Source organism: Apteryx rowi, unplaced genomic scaffold, assembly GCF_003343035.1.
Source record: "Apteryx rowi isolate R43461 unplaced genomic scaffold, aptRow1 scaffold_1239, whole genome shotgun sequence".
Classification (NCBI taxonomy): domain Eukaryota; kingdom Metazoa; phylum Chordata; class Aves; order Apterygiformes; family Apterygidae; genus Apteryx; species Apteryx rowi.
The window spans coordinates 44,311-63,008 of NW_020447463.1; the positions used below are offsets into that span (position 1 = coordinate 44,311).

At 52.7% G+C, this 18,698-nt stretch overlaps 1 protein-coding gene across 5 annotated transcripts in view; it reads right to left on the minus strand.

Moving 5' to 3' along the window:
• The window catches only part of VDR (vitamin D receptor), a 42,063-nt gene that overhangs the window by 18,402 nt on the left and 4,963 nt on the right, over window positions 1-18,698 (minus strand). For 2 of the 5 annotated variants that reach the window (XM_026055578.1, XM_026055579.1), the window contains exons 3-4: window positions 14,863-15,015; window positions 127-198 (exon numbers count right to left, since the gene is read on the minus strand). In XM_026055578.1, the coding sequence (XP_025911363.1) occupies window positions 127-190 (64 nt within the window). In that variant the 5' untranslated portion in view covers window positions 191-198; window positions 14,863-15,015. Of the gene's footprint in view, window positions 1-126; window positions 199-922; window positions 1,000-2,491; window positions 2,727-14,862; window positions 15,016-18,188; window positions 18,246-18,698 lie in introns of those variants that run through there. The other 3 variants (XM_026055581.1, XM_026055580.1, XM_026055582.1) reach the window with 3 other exon arrangements.

Here is an 18,698-nt window from a genome sequence, read left to right on the forward strand (position 1 = left end):
GCCTGGAAAATTAGCACAACCGATGCTCCTAGCGCCTTTAGCTAGGAGTCCTAGTCCACTCCACTGCTTGGAAAAAGCGCCCAGCCCCAAGGAGAATATCCTCCATGCAGAGAAAGTTATTTTTACCTGTATCTTGAAGATAAGCCATGTTCTGCTGGTGCATTTCCCAGGAGCTCTGGAACTGAGACATGGAGCCACCTGCAACCAAAGAGACATATGTGACAAGGTCTGAAACAGCTCAAAACTTTTGAGGTCGGCGAGTCAACGGCAACCGTCTGACTGCAGCCCCGGGCGGGATGCAAGCAGCACGTGCTGAGCAGGGTTGCTGCGATCTCGAAATAACCTGCCCCCATGCACCGGCTGGGTACCGCTCATCTGCTTCCCGCAACCCCTCCGGGTGAGGGAGGCGATATCGCAACGGAGGAACACACCGGCGAACGCAGCGCCTACCACCCGCGAGAGCAAGGGCGCAGGAAGGAGAGACGACGGGGAGAGAGGCGCAGCTCGTTCCTTTAACCTCAAGCAGCATTTTCCTATAAATTTAAATTTCACCGTTGGGCCTGTCAAGGGCTCGGCAGCGCGAGACCCGCCGCCCTGCGTGGGATGGCATTAAGCGGAGCCGAATGGCTGCTCTAACGCCGCTCCCCGTTCAGCCGAGCGCGTACGCTCAAAGTCAATGGGATCATTGCAACGCTGGAAGACGAGTACGCGGAATTCATCCTCCCTCCTCGCATCGTTTTGTTCCTTCGGCAACTCCGCTCACGGATGAGGAGCAGCACAGCCGGCACTGGGATATCGCAGCGTTGGGCCGGAGCCAGGGAAAGGTTTTGTTAAGATGCTCTGCCCTCCCCAAGCGTCTCCTCGAGGCCCTCAGGCTGCTGCCTGCTCTGCCACCCAGGGCCATGCACGAGGATGCCCTCACCTCCAGCTACTCCGCATGGGGCAGGATGGGGAAAGCGGATGCCGACCGGGACCAATCAAGCCGCCGGTCACTAGGAGAGCTCGTTTCTACCCGCCCAGCACCTCCTTGTGCCAGCTCTCAATTAAAAAGCAAAGGGAGATTTGGTCACTGAGGCTCATAAGTTGGTGCCAGACTCAATTCCCGCAGGGATGCTGCTGCTGCTTCGACCTGCCGCCTCTGACTTCTTGGAAAACGTTACTCAGCCCCGTAATGGAAGTGACGTCTGTGCGGGGTGGAGCGCTCACGGGAGTTTCCCTCCGCCCCCGTGCAAGGGCGCTCGTTCATCACGCTGACATTTAGCCTTCACCTCTCGGAGGAGGCAGAAGCGCTTGCGTTAAGGCCACTGACCTCCGCCGAGCGGGCTTCCAGGAGGTCAGAGCAGTTTGGCCGTGGGTTACGGCAGAGCTGCGGCGAGCTGCGTTTTGCCCCAGCAAAGCCCTAGGGCTGGCTCCGTGCAGCCACGCTTCGCTCCATCCAAGGTTTCGCATCAGCTTATTCCCAACGTAGCAAACCCGCAAAGCGGTCAGGAAATTTCAAGTTTCAAGTTTCAACTCGATCCAAGGCAGGACGGATCATCTATCACTGTAGCAAAGCTAGGACAGCCGCAACACACTGGCAGGGACCGCCGTGAAATTGTAATTAACAGTCGGAGCCCTCCGCTGGGACGCGGCCAGACGAGGCAGCGATGCAGAAGCCGCTTCGGCCAAGGATGGGGCACATGGGAAAGTCTCACCTGCCCAGCCCGAACGAGACCCTGAGGGGGAAGAACGGTTTGGTACAAGTAAACCGGCTCTGTTTGCTCTGCAAAGAGTTGCAGCTGGTAGCTGTGCTCCGATCTTCCTCCGAGCAGCTGCTACAGCCAGGGTTGCGATAGAGCCGCTTGCAGGTGGAGAAGCGGGAGCCCACGTACCGGGGCAGAGATGGCCTGGGAAGCCAGACGGATGCAGCAAGCTGAGACTAAAGCCGGTCCCGTGTCTATCCCTCCCTGTCTTATCCAGAAAAGGGGCTCGCTGCTGCTGGCCAGGCACGCCAGAAAGACTCAGCCCGAGGTTGCACGATGCCTCCCCCTCGACAGCAGCATGTCAGGGCAGTTAGACAGCCGGCCGCTCGCCTGCGTGCAAAGCGCTCAGTTGTTGCACACGCGGGGCCTCCATCACCGCAACTGGGAGGGTCATTAACACCAAGCATGGAAACAAGTAGGAAACGGCTTTCTGATTAACTAAAAAAAAAGCTGCAGTCAAAAGAAAAAGAGCAAGAGGATTTAGCTGGGAAGCTAAAACATGCAGCTGTTAGAGGCTCAACCTCTGCACGAAGGGGAAAGCAGCCTCCGGAGGAGACTCGTTCCCCAGGTACAGCCCAGCTCGCAGGAAGCCCAGCGAGTCGCCCTGAAGAGCGGTGCAACAGTCGCTGAAACCGCAGCCCGGCAAGCCGGGGGTGGCCGCGCGAGCGCGGGGACCTCCAGCACGGGATGCAGCAGGGACACCCGGGCTACGGAAAGACAAACGAGGACATGGAAAGTTAGCTGCTCACCCAGGGGATCAGAAACAGCGTCTGCTCTTCCTCCTCCTCCTCCGCACTGAGCCCCAAGGATGGTTGTTCGCTTTTAAGCCTGTATTCCTCTCCGACTACCCTCGGTAACCACTCATTCTCGTAGGAAGCATCTCATTGAAGTACTTTTCTCACTCTTTATCACTTTCCTTTTTCTCTTGCTGACTTGCAGAGTTGCAAAACTCGCACGCGCGGCTCTCCGAGACTTGGCAGAGGGGAAAAGGCTTCAGAGGAGCTTTCAGCTCCCGCTAAAAGCCTTACTCACTCTTACTCAGCAGCTGCACGGCGGCGCGTTTCCTTCCCAGCATCGCGGTCCCGAAGCACCAGCCAGAGCTAGGGCTGACACACAGCAGCTTCGACAAAAACGGAGCCAGGTTTCCTGATACGCGGAGCCAGAAATACCTTTTAACGCTAACTCCCAGCGTAAGGGAAGCCTGTAGAGCACTTGTTTCGAGCTGTGCATGCAAGCAAGACTCAGCTTGCTACGGACAGCAGCCTTGAACTGCGGGAAAACAGGAGCCTGCAACACCTGGAAGGATAAGTCAGCAGGGAGGCGGGATATGGGGCAGAACTAGGGGTTTCTGGACGTGCACGGTGGGGTCAGATTCATCACATCATGCCCTGCAGAGGTTTAGTTACACCTAGAAGCAAGACCATGGCTTTGTCCAGAGAAGCCTTGGAAGCCCGCAAGAACGGGAGTTTGCACTTCAACTGCTCCCAAGGGGTTCAGGCTTTGCCAGACTGAAATTTGGCAGAGAAACTAAGCTCAGGGGATCAAAGGGGGTCAAAGCAAAGGGCTGACAGCTTCCCAGAAAACAAAAGGAGACATTTCATTAGTTAAAAGCAGGGCTGAGTCTCCAACGCCAAAGGCTAACATTGTTAAATGTTTTCAGGGTGCAGAAAATAAACTGTTACATATTGTGAAAGTATTTGTCAAGTTCTCAGCATCTTTGTTGCCCCATCAAAAGGCATTTTTGGGGTGAATTTATCTGCCAAACCAAACAAAGCTTCACCCACACGGCCTGGAAGGAAGAGGCTGGTTGCTGAAGTCAGAGTAAATCCTCACCCCTGACGCTGCTCTGACTCGCTACCGATGACTCGGCCGAGTCTTGGAGAGAGCCGCTCTCACATGGAGGTTTTCCCTATTTTCCTGGCTCGCGCGCTCAGTTAACACCACTGCTGACATGTGAAAACACAACGACGCTCCACGCGGCCTCTTCAGAGCCTCTGGCAATGCACTTGCATTTCAAGAGCCTTTTCCCAGCACAAATCGGGCTATTCATAACATCGAGTCGTGGCATGCGAGCAACCCCTTTCTCTATTTAGGAAAAAAAAAAAAGGCAATTAAATCGTTTCCCTCTGTAGCTCCAGGGAGCCCTGTTATTCAGCTACTTGCTAGGAGATTTATTAGACAGCTGATTGACAGCTTCTTGGGAAGGCAAAGCATTGCTTCCACACGCACACCAGGAGCCCAGCGCCAGCCCGCGCGTGGAAGGCAGCTCTACACGTCGCACGTAGAGAGATGCAGCAGGTGAAGTTCCCCCGGCTGGACTCCTCTTAACACCACTCGCCTCCATTTCTAGGTTGGAAACGCATTTTTCCAGCTTTCTGCAAGACCCAGAGCGACTGGGACCTTCTGAGAGCTGAGCAAGGGCAGTGTCGAGACTGGCAGCTATTTATTACCCGATGCAAGTTGGCTCGTGCCACTGTTTCTGCCATTAACTTGATTAATGTAAAACCCTCCCGGAGCATCTACTGATGCCCCCATGCCAGGCAACACGCAAGCGTGACACTTCTTACCCCAAGGAGGCCAGACGCTACCAGGCTGCAAATTTATGTCACTGCAATGAGACATTCAGAGGAGGGTCCCACACTGCAGCTGCGCGACAACCGAAGGAGCTATAAATATTAGTTTCAGGAAGGTCAGAGACCCCTAAAATCCCCCCGTAAGGAGCAAGGTGCCGATCTCATTACCTGTGAGGAATCAGGCACTTTCCAAGCTTGCTCTAAACTCTTCATGCGATTTTAGAGCGGAACAAGCCCAAGGCGACACTGAACCCAATTACAGCTGCCCCAGCACTTCCCACTAACGTAGTTAGGAGCAGACGTCTGAACAGCCACATCCTTGGTGGCAAAGCTAGAAGAAAAGCACCGACAAGGCACCACCAAGTCTGCCCTCTTCACCGCCTTGTCCAGAACCCTTTAATCTGGTGAACAGGGAAACCAGAGGGCAAAGAGAGATACAGGATGGTCTCCAAATACTGGGGTCTCCCTGCTCTGACTTGCCCACAGATCAAGGGTCATCAACACAGCGATACCACCCCGAGCATCGCCCTTCTTGACTTTTTTTTGTGAAGGAATATCACTCTCCCAGGGTTCTGGGGAGAAATTCCAACCCACAGAGTGGCACCAGGAGACCTTGCAGACGTGCAGAAGCTGCAAAGCGCGCAACCCTCTAGGTAGGCTGCAAAACACGTCCAGCCTCGCTAATCCAAAGATATAATGACAAGTCCTCGAACAAACACATGCGCTGGGCAGATCTAAGATCTTGGACGTGTCTTCTCTTGCCTCACCTTGCACCCGCTGCAGCCAGTGGTTGGGTTTGGAGTCCAAGCACGAACCATAGCAGTTGGATATGTCAATTGTGAACGTCCCGGATGGGAAGCGCAGGAGAAGCCTGTTCACAGCACGTGAGAGAGGCCAAGAAAGCAGGTGTACGGGAGGGACAAGAGGCAGCCAGAGATGAGCATCTCCATGCAACCTCTGGCAACAGCTTTACTAGCATGGAGAGGCAGAAGAAAAACACCTGGCCATCTACAAGCTCTTTTACCACATTAGCTAAGTATCTTTATGAGATCTCACACGTCAATTAGGCAACAAATCCTTACATGCGAAGGTAAAAGAAGAAAACATTTCTAAGCACCGTTCCCCCAAATGGAAGGAATGAAGTAAACAGATTTCCACATTACGGCTTGGGCACAGCGTCAAAAATATCTCCAACCTGACTCCTCGCTGACAAGACGCTTTGTCATTTAAGCCACAAAAACCGAACAGGGCACTCATTGCAGAAGCCCATCTGGATCTGGGAGCCAAGGAAGACCCCATGAGCACCACATTAGTGGCAGCTGGCTTGCCTTAACACGCAATTTTTAGGTGAGCAGCATGTCCTTTCTCAGACTCTCCTTCATCAAGGAAATTAAAGCAACTTGTCCCACAGCCGCATGCCAGAGGCTGGTGGAGCTTCCCCTTTAGCTTCTTCCCTGCACTGTGGCCTTACAACACAATCTGCTGGTGTCACCTTGGCAGGCAGGGGGGAAGCTGGAGAAGGAATTGCTTGGAGCCAGCTCCCCTTCGGCTTTGCCCTCGTTCCCAGCTGATGAGCCTCTCCTAAAGGTGCATCCTCTTTGGACCGCCTTGACGCAAGCGTCTGCGGGTCTGCGCCAGGTCTCGAGACCGTCTGCCAACCAGGATGAGCAAGCCTGGCACACCCCATCTGTGGCAGAGGCCACCGGCTGCTGATAAGAGTAATAACAGAGAGGAACCCTCAATTACCACGTTGCAGGAGCGCCCACAGACCCCGGCACAGCACCGAAGCCGTCCCTGCCCCGAGGAGCAAACGCGGTGGAGATGGCACGAGGCAGGAACCAGCCTGAAATGCAACAAGCTTCAAGACTGCTAAAGGTTTTGAGAGCATCATTGCAAAGAAGGTGGAAAGAAACGTGCAATAGGAAGGGTGGAGCGTCCCCTGGCACTGAGTCAGAGGCCAGAAGGGGCCGCGATGGGCTCCGATCAACAGGCGTCCGGGCTTCCTAAACAGCCTATTCAATACAGCTCTGCTGATTGCTGGGAGCCTCGTGCTCTCCAGATCTGGGGCTTCTCCCTCTTGTCTGAAATCCCATCCCTAGATTCATCCGGCTGTATGATTAAACCAGCTCGTAATCCCCCTGACCGAGGGGAAGAGCCGGCTAATAAAGACCCTCATGAACAAGCACGACCCTAGATCGCTTGCAATGTCACTTTGGAGCAAAGGAGCTGTTGCGCTTTAACATTTAGTAGCTGTGACACTGATCCATTTAAAGATTCAGAGTCCAAAGAGTTCTAGAGTTAAAAAAAAAAAGTCAAAAAAAGCCTTTAGATACAAAACAGTTTCAGAAAAGTGATGCTTTTTGCGGGGGGGAAAAAGTAGTCCATGAGAACGAGAAGTAATGAGTCAGTACCTGACATCATGCAAAGCAACTCTAAAAGCTTTGTACTGTTATTTTTATGGTGGACACAAATATCAGCTATGCTGTGAACTGCATCCTCTGCAATTTTAGCTTTCCGGGCAGTTTTGGCTCTTTGTGCCAATCGGATCAGAAACATTCCCACAGTCCGGAAGTTCCCAATCCCACCAGCTCCAGCGGGAGCTGCTACGGGGACAGCAATTGCTCTTGTCCCTTTGCAGGTCAGAGCAGCACTGGCATCCCCAGAGCCGGCGTCTGGCGGCAGCAGGGTCCCCAGCCAGGTTTCGGAGCAAGGTGAGGCAGCTGGCATTCCTCCCGCATTAGCGCATGGCAGGGCCTTCCCGGCACTCCTGGGTCAGGCTCCGTCTGCCCGGACTGAGACTGGTTTCCAGGAATGGGGTAAACAATTCCCATTTCCCCTATTGTGGGAAACGGCAGGAGATGACTACTGTGAGCGATCAGGTGGAACAGGAAAGGAGACAGCTCTCCCAGCCTTGTCCAAAACCTCCCTGCCCTTTTCCTAACCATTTGGGTTGTCTGCCCCATCCGAAGAAACGGAGCTCTTTGTCCAAATGGAAGAATCATCTGACTCTAGGGTATGGGAGAGCTGTGATTTGCATCAGACCTAGCAGCTGCAGATAAGAAAAACAGGAAAATAAGGAGAGGAGGAGGGAAGGGCGAAAGCTTGCCAACCTATAAAGCAAGCAGCAGAGCAGATCAAACATACCAGCGCTAGGGCAACTCACCCCAGGAACAGGAGAGCAGGGAGCGGGAAATTGCAAGGAAAACAAGCCAGCCACCTTCTGAGCTCCCAGCTGTCACAAAACCCATTGCAGACCCAGGAGGGACCGTGCACCCAGAAGGGTCCCACGTGTCAGACGAGACTAGCCAGGGCGCTTGGGCTCCGCGGATCCGGTTATCCTCCCTGTTGCACCAACACAGTCTTCACCTTTCAGCCCAAGCCCACTAGAAGCTGGCACTTAAAACAAGTCGCGTTTCAGTTGCGACAGCGTTTGCCCCATGTCCCCCGTGTTTTGGGCAGGAAGCAACACCATCACTGACTGTTGCCTCCCCACGAGACCACCCCAGGGCTGCACGTTTTGCAAGACGACGCTGACTTTGCGCGCACATGCTTTGCAAGGGTTGCTGCTTCTCCTCCTTGCAAGGATCACGTGCAACCTCGAAAAATAGCTAAGCATTGACTGGAATGGGGAGCCCACCATGCCCACCGTCGCGCTAGCTGCAGCGGACCGTCTCATTTCCTGAGCCGTACCGCGGGAGGATGTTAGTCATGAACGAGAAGCGACAGCGGTCGTGCAACCCATGCCTTGCAGGCCAAAAGGCTTGAGTAAGACAAGAAGAAATATTGGATCTGCACAATGAAAGCTGTATTGGTTTCCCTTCACTCATAAGCTGTTGCACATGTTTATGATTTCTTTTTTTTTTTAAGATAGGAAAAGAGGCAGCTGTAAGATGTTAAACTGGATTATCTCAAAACCAGCTTGTGTGATCTCTTTATTTACAGCAACAGGGAGTTTCCAGCTTTGACACAACTCCCCATCTGCACCACTGAAAACATGGTTCTTTGATTAAGACCAAAACCCAGTTACGTTACATCCAAACCAGAACAGAAACTTCTTCCTGTCCGACTAGGGGAAAAACCTGAAGGACACAGTTTTCCAAACTCGCATCCGTACCACCATGCCGCCTCAGCAACACCGCGCGCACACAGACCTTCCTCCAGACCTAGCAGAGCTCTTGCACACCCACCGCCCCAGCGCGCTCCAGCGCACGCAGGGAGCCGAGGGTCACCGCTGCCGTAGCTGCTCCAGCTGCAGTCAAGCCGCTTGGTCTGTGCATGTTTGTCTCCAAACACACGTCAAAATTGGTCCAGAAAAAGTGAACGTACATGGCATGTTAACACCTGCACGTCAGACAAGCTGCTACTAGAAACTCCTTCCTATTTCGGCTCAAAGCTCCCGATGCTAATAATGTCACAGCCAGTCTGACACCAGCGTGGAAGTCCGATTTTTGCATGTTTGTGACTTCGGGGCAGAAGTGGATGCTGGAAGAAGTCGCACACAGGATATCTCAGCTGAGAAGTTAGCAGGAAAGTAGGTGCTCAAGCGCCAGTTCACAGGAAGGATTCAGCCCCGTCCAACTTCCCTTCTGACTCACCGAAACAGCCCGCAAGCTGCTCTGCCCAGATTCGATGGAAGAGCCTGTTCCCAGCTGTGCCCTGGGCACATCTCAGCGGCCTCCGAGAGGCATCCCGAGCTCCCAGCAACAGCAGATCTCCCTACGGACAGCAGGCTGCAAGGGCTCCTCGCTTGCTTCTCCGGGAGAAGCTGCTAAAGACCGACCAGCTATTTAAGAGCCACGTGAAAAGCAAGAGCCAGCATCTTCCCTGCCCGAAGTATTCGTTAGCTCGGGGAAAGAGAGGGACAAAGTGCAGACAAGCGTCAGCCCGCTCAGATTTTCCAGCATCTTTTATGACTTACCGCAGGCTGGGGAAGAGGGGAAAGGCAGAAGTCATGCTCAGACGGATTGCTTGACTACAGGAAGTCCTGTCTGACTGTCCCAAGGACCTCAACGGCTACGGAAAACTAGCTGGGGGCTACTATTAAAAATCAAAGCAGAGAAAAATCGATCGAGACTGGAGCTACCGAAGGCGGTGCATGATGAGCTCCAGCCCCGGGCTGGGAACGCTGCAGGATCGCCCGCTGCCAAGCAGTGGGAAGCTGCGGATTTGTTGGCTTTTTCAGACAGATGCAGCGAATGCAAACACGTGTTTACCGGCACCGTCGCTCTCTGTACAGCACCACGGCCGGGGCAGCTGGTGCCTATTCCACCCGCTACGGTTTTACCGAGATTTAAAGACAAACTCCACGTGCGGGGTCCGGGTTATTAAAGAAACACGGTGGGTGCTGCAAGCTCCTGGAGGGGTCCTGCTGGGCTGGATCCGCTCAGATGTGCCCCGCGGTTCCCTTTTCCTCGAGCTCCCGGACGGGAATCCAGCAGGGTCACAGAGCTGGCCAAGAGCAAAGCGTTTAACCACGGAACAGGCTCCTAAGTTAAATCCACACCAGCTGCACTGCGCAGGATTTGGCATTAAGGTGCTGTAACCCTAACCCATTCACAAATTCGCAGTGGCGAGTGTCTCCACAAGCCAAAAGGGGCAGGAAAGGCAATTTTAATTACAGATAGGAGGAAATAGCTGTTACAGGCTACTTTTCACGTTTCCATTTCTTATCTAGAAGAGCAATTTCTCCAAGCTAGTTTTTCCACTGGAAACTCTGCCTCTAGCTTAGTCAACATGATTTCCATACCGATATCACTGTTACGAGGCGCAATGGTGGAGGCAGCAAGTAACACCGCCACATTTGCATGCAGCTAATTGCAGGGCACAGCAAGGACAGGTCAAAGGGAATGTTTTGCTCCAACAGTTTCACAAATCCATAAGGGTAATTATTTCTGGAGATGCTTCCCCGTGATGCTTAGCATCACCGAAAAGCCTTCCTAGATTTCAATCATCCATGCCTCTCGCTCCAAATTGCCCGTCCTTCACCCGTACCTTGGTTTCCTCATCACTAATCCCACAAGAAGAGCGGATGAGGAATCCTCTCTTGTATTCCAAAAAAAAAAAAAAAAAAAATCAGGAGACACCAACAGAAAGGAGCTGTCCCTGCATGTGGCAAATACCACACTCCTCAGAAATTTCTCCCTTATTTCGAAATAGATGCAAACAGGTTCTTGCTAAGAATACAAATTGTTCTAGCACTCTCCAGAGAGATAAAATTCACACTAAAAACACCCAACTCCCCAGGGACTCCCCAGCAACTTTAATATCGAAAAAAAATATTATATCAAACCAACATTGGTTTTACTAGAGATGGAGGCAAACCACTTCAGCCGATATAGACTGTGGAATACTACCAAAAATCAACATAGAAATAATGACCCCCTGAAGCCATGACCGAGATTTGGGAATCAGCTGTGTTTCCATCTCAACAATTCCAAAGAAGAGAGTTTGAGTCCTTCATCCCCTTGACCTGGAGCAGGCGCCAGGAGCTGTACGTCCAGCTCTCCAGCAGGAAGAGCTCCTGGCTCCTTTCATACTGACCAGGAGAGGATGGGAGGGCTGGGAGAGCCGCACAAATTCCCTTTTAATACCAGTGGATACAGCCGCAGCTAGAACCAGCAAAACCAGGTGAGATATTACGGCACAGCCATACCTCAGACTTTCAGAGCCTGGGATTTGCTCGTGTGCATTAAGCCAGGCAAGCCCCTCAGGTGAGGTTTCTTCTAGAAATCAATAGCAGGATATATAAAAAACATCTTCACCTTGCAAGGCGCCAACCCAGAGCTCTGCAGAAGGAGTCCAGAATTCAAGGTCTCCAATATCGGGCACCGGACTTACAAAGCGGTAACGTATGTTGGAAAGAGATAGGGCCCTTCTGAGGCTGCCGATCCGCTCCAGTGGCCTTTGAAATAATAAACTAATTCACTGAGATTCCAGGAGATAAAAGACAAGATCTAAAGCAATTCCCAGAAGCAGGCAGAGACCTGGCAACTGTGGTCCATTTGGGCTGGAAGCAGATGGTGTTAGATGCCTGCTGCAGGAGGCCTAAAGTTCCCATCTACACTCATGAATCTACTTGGTGGCAAGCAGAGCCCTCTCTTAAAAGAAAACACAACTTAAAGCTGTTCGCATCCACCAAGGCTCGTCGACCTGCTCTGCTTACAGATTTTCTATCCAGCTGCATTTCCTAAATAATTAAGACATTTCGTCTATTGGGGTGAGGAAAGACAGACGTGGAGAAAGCCACATTTGGAGAAGCAGCGAGTGACAGGAGGATTAATTTGTGATGCCTTCATCACCCCAAGTCAACACTGGGGAAACACAAGCCTTGACCAGCCCTCGTTACAAGACGCAGATAAACCCCGCAGGCTTCCCCCCCGGTTTAAAAGGGGATCCAGCCTCCCCACCAAGTGCAGTTCCCAGGAATTTGTCACTACAGCAGACAATAGGTGGCATTAAAAAAAAGAGGTCTTACTGCAGAAGAGGAAAGATTTCAGCTCCCAAAACACAGCTTCCCTCAATGCAGCATAACAGGATTGAAAGTCTCACCAGTGCATTCAGGCGAGAAGTCACAACACAACCATGGGAGCTGACAGCTTTTGGGTAAGATGGGACCTGAAATCAATGTATCCCTAGACCTGCCTGCACTGAAAGGGAAGACTGGTGCATCACAGCAGGCTATTTTAGATTTAAGGGAGCCAAACACTGAATCACATAGTCTCCAAGTCCATCCCACAGCCAGGAGTGGGACACAGCAGGAGCTGCCAAGCGACCAGGGGACCAGCCTCAAGCTCCTGGAGGTGCTCAGAAAGCGTCTCTGCCTTGGGTACAAGCTCCTGAAGCTCAGCTTGTCCTAGCAATCTCTCCTCATTGCTTACAAGCTCTTTGCCTTCAGATTATCCCACTTTTCTTCTGTGTGGAAGTCCACCCTACCTACCCATACCCCTCTCCAGCCCAAGCATTTCCTACAAACCTTGTTTTCCTTGAGAGCCATGAACAGAGTAGTGATTTCTCCAAGAGCAGGGGCAACTGCATTCAGCTGGAGATCTCTACCAACTGCTTAAAGGACAGCTATGGACAACCAGAAATTCAGCAGCCACACGTTAAAACAAACCCACCACGGCACCAAATCGGGAGGAGAAACAGTGCAAGAAGCAAAATGGAAGTCAGACAAAACCAAGAAGACATCCCTGTGTCATCTCTCACCTAGGAGATGGAAAAAAAAGCAGAGCTACCACTAAACCTTGTCATTAATAAGTACTTTCCCCGAAATGAAGTTTTTGTCCGAATTAAAGCCCATTGCTGTATACCAGGAACCCTAAGGAAGGGATCAGACAAGGGATCAGATCACAAGCTGAGCTCTGCGGTGTCCTCGGTCCTCTCAATCCAGTCCAACCGTTCTCCCAGACAGGGAAGGCTACTTACCTGGTGCCCAGGGAGCGTGACTAAGAGGCGCTGGCTCCTAGGTCTGTACTTCTTGTGCCTGTCTGGACGAGCCGACGGGTAAATCCAGAGCTAAGCAGTGCTGTAGCACGTGACAGCAAGGCAGAGTCATGCCCTGCCCTCGACAGGCAGCTCCTTCTCCAGCAATTTTGCTGCTGCTCAAGGAAGTGAGTGGGTGAGCAGTGTTAAAACTGCCCCCCCTGTACTAGGAAATCTGCAGGTATTTCTGCTTTTTTTTTTTTTCCTTCCCCGGAGAAGGGCTGTAGCAATCCCATTCCCCCAGATCAGCCCTTTTCACTTGAGCTCTCCATGGAGCAGAAACTGCTCTGACCAGGTACGCTGGGGCTGCAGCAAAGGGGAGAAACGACACTCTCCGTGCTTGCAAATGTGGTGTTTGAGAGCAGAGCAGAAGCTTGCTAAGCGCTCCATCCCCGACCGGCCAGCAGTTACACGCCAGCACTCCTACGAGTAGGTCTACACGTGTACTTTGCATTACCCGTGCATCTAGGGACTTGATGCCCTGCCTCTGATCCAGCCTAGCCTCGTCTCTGCTACGTTTCTGTAGCAAAGATCACGCAAGCAAGGTCACGGGCACCCGAGGTTTTGTTACTAATCACAACATACTTCACTGTTTTGAAATTCTGTCATCCATGCAAGGCAGAGCAAACTGAGGGAAGCGCCTCTTGCAGTGCAGTAGCCCTGTGCATGTGCCCGGCTCCTTCTTCTGTGATAGATGAAGGGTCTCCCACCCTACTATAGCAAATGGTTTATATTAATAGCATCGAGCAGCCCAGGACTGTAGCCCAACCACGCTAGTTCTTGCACCTTCTCCCAGCAAGGTGCAGTGTCAACAAGGAAGGACAGCGTGGGAGGCAAGAGGTGCAGAGGCCACCAAACAGAGCAGCAGCAGCAGAACCGAGAACAAACTGGTTTCTCCTCTGTCTGACACCGAGCAGACCACAGGATTACTCGAACGTCTGAGCACGAAGCGCAGATGCGCTCAGAAAACACCTTCGAGCGCGCCGGTGAGATCGCAACTCGAAACTCCAGTTCCCAGGCTGCTTTTAGCACAGAGACAGGTAGGAGAACTCCCTGCAGGCCAAAAGGCCAGGGGAAAGCGAGGTGCCAGGACCGTGTTGAGAAGGGCTCTCTCCCCCCACGGAGAAGATTTAAGCTCAGCATCATGAACTAGCCATCACAAACTCCACACGCACACAGGAAGCCAGGCTATCAAACCATAAACGACTTCAAAAATAAAACCTCCCTTTACCTGGAGAAGATAGAACCAGGCTGAAGAAAACCAGTTCCCTGTCCACCAGTGTTACTGGAGAAGAGCCGGTGCTCGAGTGCCTTGGGAAGACGGGGATTGAGGAAAGCCAAGGGTGCCCTAGACAACGTTTCCCAGCGCACGGCATTAGAGCTCCGCAGGTTGGGGCCGGCGCTCTGCCCACGGGGACACGCTACTCGAACGCAAAGGTGAGCTAGTGCTCCCAGCTCTGGTCAAGGCCACCGCATATTCTGCGAAACTAAGCAAGTCTAAATATAGACCATGCCCCTATCTTATCTACCGCTGCTTAACAGCCGTATTTACGGAGCCGCAAGTGTTTATTTATAAGGATCCCTCCATGTCAGCACTATCCGCGTCTCTACAGCAGGTTGGAGCAGCGAAGCCTGCAGAGGCCTGGAGCAACACGCAGCTCCCGAAGATGTTTCCCTCACCTGGCGGAGGGCGACGGACGGCACAGGATGCCAGCCGGCCCGGCAGGCGAGGGAACGGTCCCACCTCCCCACCGAGGATCGCCTCGCCCATCGCGGGAGGCGCTGCTTCTTGCCCAAGCGGCGGGACGGAAAGAGGCGGCGGCGGGAGGGGGAGCACCGATAACGCAGCAGAAGGCGTCGAGGGTTGCAGCCCTGCGTTGAGAAACTGCAATAGCACCCACGCGAGCTGGGCACCCGACTTGAACCGGGCAGGATGGGAAGGCCCGGAGCAAAGGAAAGCGCAGGCTTCTGGTATGCAGAATCCATACAAAAATACACAGCTTTTCAGAAGAGAGAGGAATAGAGAGACTTCCTTGGTTTTAAAGGGTGTTCTTTACCCAACTCACCTCATTCAATACACAGGCAGTACTTTCACCTCCGATTTTCTCCAGAGATTTCTGGAAACTGCGAACACACGCTCACAGGACTTTAGTTTAAGACAGGAAAGCCGCTCGCCAGCGTCAGTGGGTCCCAACGTCCTTGGCAGACAACCTGTATTCCTGGAAACAAGGAAACTGCTTTTAGCTCCGTAGATAAATACTCCACATATTGTTTTACCACTTTTACACCCCGTTTCCACCTATTAATAGCCCAAAGTCACTTCCACGTGTGAGGTTTACCTTGATATGGTTTTCTTATCTGTGGTGAACACTGGTGTTAGAGGTGCGACTGCTTCAGCAAATACATAAAACGACGGTGGAAACGCATCAGAGCAGCACTGTTAACTCCCTGCTGTGCTGCTCCTTCAGCTGAAGCTACACCAGGATCTCCTGACTACGGGGACACCTACCTGCAGTCACTGCTGAAGTCTGCTTCTTTAGGTCATTGCTGAAAAGCTTCATCTTAAAGCCCATCAGTGTCTTTGACCTTCCTTATCTCACTGGACTTTTGCTCCCCTTGCAGTTTACACTCCTCACACCCTGCTTTAACAGTCCTTCCCTCTCCCAACCCCGCCGGCTGCTCCGGCGCGCCAGATGCGCTGCGCTCGCCTTAACGCGGCCCCTCTCAACACGCTCTTGAAAAACTGCTGGTGGACTTAATTCCTTACCACACCATTTTACCATAGCGTTGGCACAGTTTTAATGTTTCCGTGGACTTGCCTTCCTGAGGGAGGGGACAGCAGAGCCTAGAGCCTGCACTGACTCTGTGGCATGAGCTAGTCCATTAAATTTGGAAAAAAGGGGTAAATAAATATCAGTGCCTTCATGCGTTAGACTTTCATCATCTGTTTTACGCTCAGACTTACTACCCTTGCACAGTTCTAATGTTTGGGGGTTTTGTTTGGTTAGGGTGTTTTTAATAAAAAAGACTTGTGGCTGCTTTAAAGGTACTTTTCATTTCTACCTGGTTCTTTAGCAGCAGCATCCTCCACACTGGGTTCATCTTCAGAGACAAAAATTTAACGCAAATGTCCCAAGCTAGACGGAGCTTTCCGCAATCACTGCATCAACACCCAGCTATAAGCTGCAGATCTTTCTGAGATCTCTCAGTATCTCTAATCTAGATGCAATTAGTCAGAATAGTGTCCCACCGCTTGTATCTCTCATTTTCAGGTTGCAAAACTGTTCCAAGTTACTGCCCAACTCTCACCCCCACCACTGGGTGTTGTCAGATGCCAGCAGGTGCCCATGCGTCAGGACAAGCACCACGTGGCTGCTGCCACGCCGGAGCGGACCACAGCTGGAAGGGCACCAAGGATGGCAATGGGGAATCATAACGCAGAAGCCGTCGCACAGACATGACCACCGCAGATTCAGCACGTGGTAAACGAGAGCAGCAGCTGGCACGAATCAGGGTTGAGGAAGCGGCAGAGGAATTGGGGACACTGCTGGGCACGGCGCCCCTTGCAAAGCAGCTGCGCTTTGCCTTCAAAAGCTGGCGCCCTGGACGGCGGAGAGGAAAACAGACAGGTCGAATCCAGAATTTCCCACCGCTTGAGTCGCATCACAGCTCTGAAACCCTTCAAGACCCAGTCAAGTCCCCAGAAATACATTCTCACGCGAGGGGGAAGAAAACCAGCCACAGGAACCAGATACGCCAAGCCTCCCCTCCGCGGGTGCGAGACGAGGAGCCAGCTGTCGCAACAACTTTCACCAGCTGCCTGAAAACAGGCTTGTTTTGCCCCCAAATATTTCTGCCTTGATGATACATGGTGAGTATTAGCTGTTTCGCATTAGTTACGCAACCCCCAGAGCCGAGTGCCGAAACGCTCCGCTGCCACCTCTTACCCAAGAGACGGCTTTGGGGTTGCCCAGAGGGGTAGCCACCCCCCTCCGTAGCTACGGTTATGAAAGACTCGCTAGCCCACGGCAAGCGGAGCCGCTTCCGCGGAAGTCAGGGCTGACGACGTGCAGATCCGAGGGTCCCAGCGCCCACGGCGGCAAGGAGGAACCGCGGGGCTGCTTGGCGAGGCGGCCAGCTCCCCACCCGCGGCTGCCACCTGCATCTCTAGGAGCAGATGGTCCCGCGGGACGGGAACAGACACTGGCTGGCACCTAGGCATGTCCCTAGCAGCAGGGGGAAAAGCTCCCAGCCCAGAACACGACACGGTTGTTCTGATGCTGCATGCGTTTATTTGCTTACCACCTGCGTCGTATTCAAATACGGACGGGCATCATCTAAAACCCACTTCCCACCGAACGCTTGCAAGCCACGACACCTTGTACGCAGCACCTTCTTCCGAGGAAGTGGGATTTAATTCCCCCCACGCGACAGGGCTTCAGGAAAGTCCCTTTTAACAGCACCCAATGCCCCTTCGCAAAGCGGACCCGGTGCTGCCGCGCACGTCCGCTCCCCGGCCGCGGCATCAGCCGGTCACCAGCAGCGAGGGAGGGAAAGTGCAATCATGGGTCTCGTTCGGGGCCGTAAGCGGACCGAGTCCGTTCATGCCAGACTGATCAGGCACCCAAGACGCGGGGCCCCTTCCTCCCACAGCGCCGAGCACAGCTGCCTGCGCCAGGCTCTCGCTGTGCAGCTGGTAGAGAGAGACCCAGACTCGGGCTCCCTTGCCTTGCCCAAGGGAGGAAAACACGTGCCGCAGCTCAGCTGACAAATTCCACCCCTTGCCATCACGCTCGGACATTGCACGGAAGAAACGGACCCATTTACAACCTCTTTTAAGGCTGATTGTTTCTCTTCCAGTGACTTAACACTTCATCATTTCCCCTTCGAAAGCCGCAGGAAGTTTGGGCTGGATTGAGTTCGCTTTGGCTCAGCAATAGCAGGTTAAAAATTATTCCCGTGTGCACTGCTAACCTGAGAGAAGAATAGCCACTTTTCCAAGGTTAGCTATTAAATGGGGGGGGAAAAAAAGGGGGGGGTAGATTTCCCAGCTATTTTGTCTTAAGCACACTGGGATTAAAGCAAAAACACTTAGTAAAAAGCTAACTGACCCAAGGCAAATTCTTGACTGATGAAAAATCTATTATTGTTTCATGCCCTTGTTATCTGAAATCCTGCCGCGAGATCTTGCACCTGATCTCTTTACAAACAAGCACCATCTCGGGCAGACATCTGACTACGCCTCCTGCACCTGACGGTCCTTCCTTGATTTTCAGGGTACCAGATCCCCCAGAGGGACAGTCATCCAAGCAATACACAGCCGGCAGCACAGCTTGCAAAATTACCAGACCTCAGCCTCCTGCAGCCTGGCATATTTGAGAGAGATGCTCACCTGGGACATCCACACCACCAGGTACTAGATTGCAGTCGCATCAGGTGCTTGCACTGCGGAGAGCGCTTCGATTGCGAGCGAGGACCCAGACCTCGCTGTACCCCCCCGGGCTGCGAGGGGCAACCGGCCGAGACACATGCAAAACCCTATTGACTTGAGGACAGTCACCTGGTAAGGGACAAGCAGAGGGGCAAGGCACTGATATACCAAAACACCAAGCAGTTCGCAGCACAGGTTGAAGCAGCTTTAGGAAGGACTCTGAAAAGGGAGGGAAGCAGCTCTCATTCTGCCTGTTGCCCTGATAAATCTCCTGCTACATCCAGGGAAATCTAGCTCCCACTTAAGTACACTTTAATGCAATACACCCAGAAATTATAGCATGGCCAACAGCTACAAACCCAGACTGATTTGACTCAGTAGCCGGCTGCATTGGAGGAGGAAGAAGTTTTGTATCAGTGAGTAGTTATAGCCTAACCTCCCCCCCACCAGAGCAGACAGGTTAAATATTCT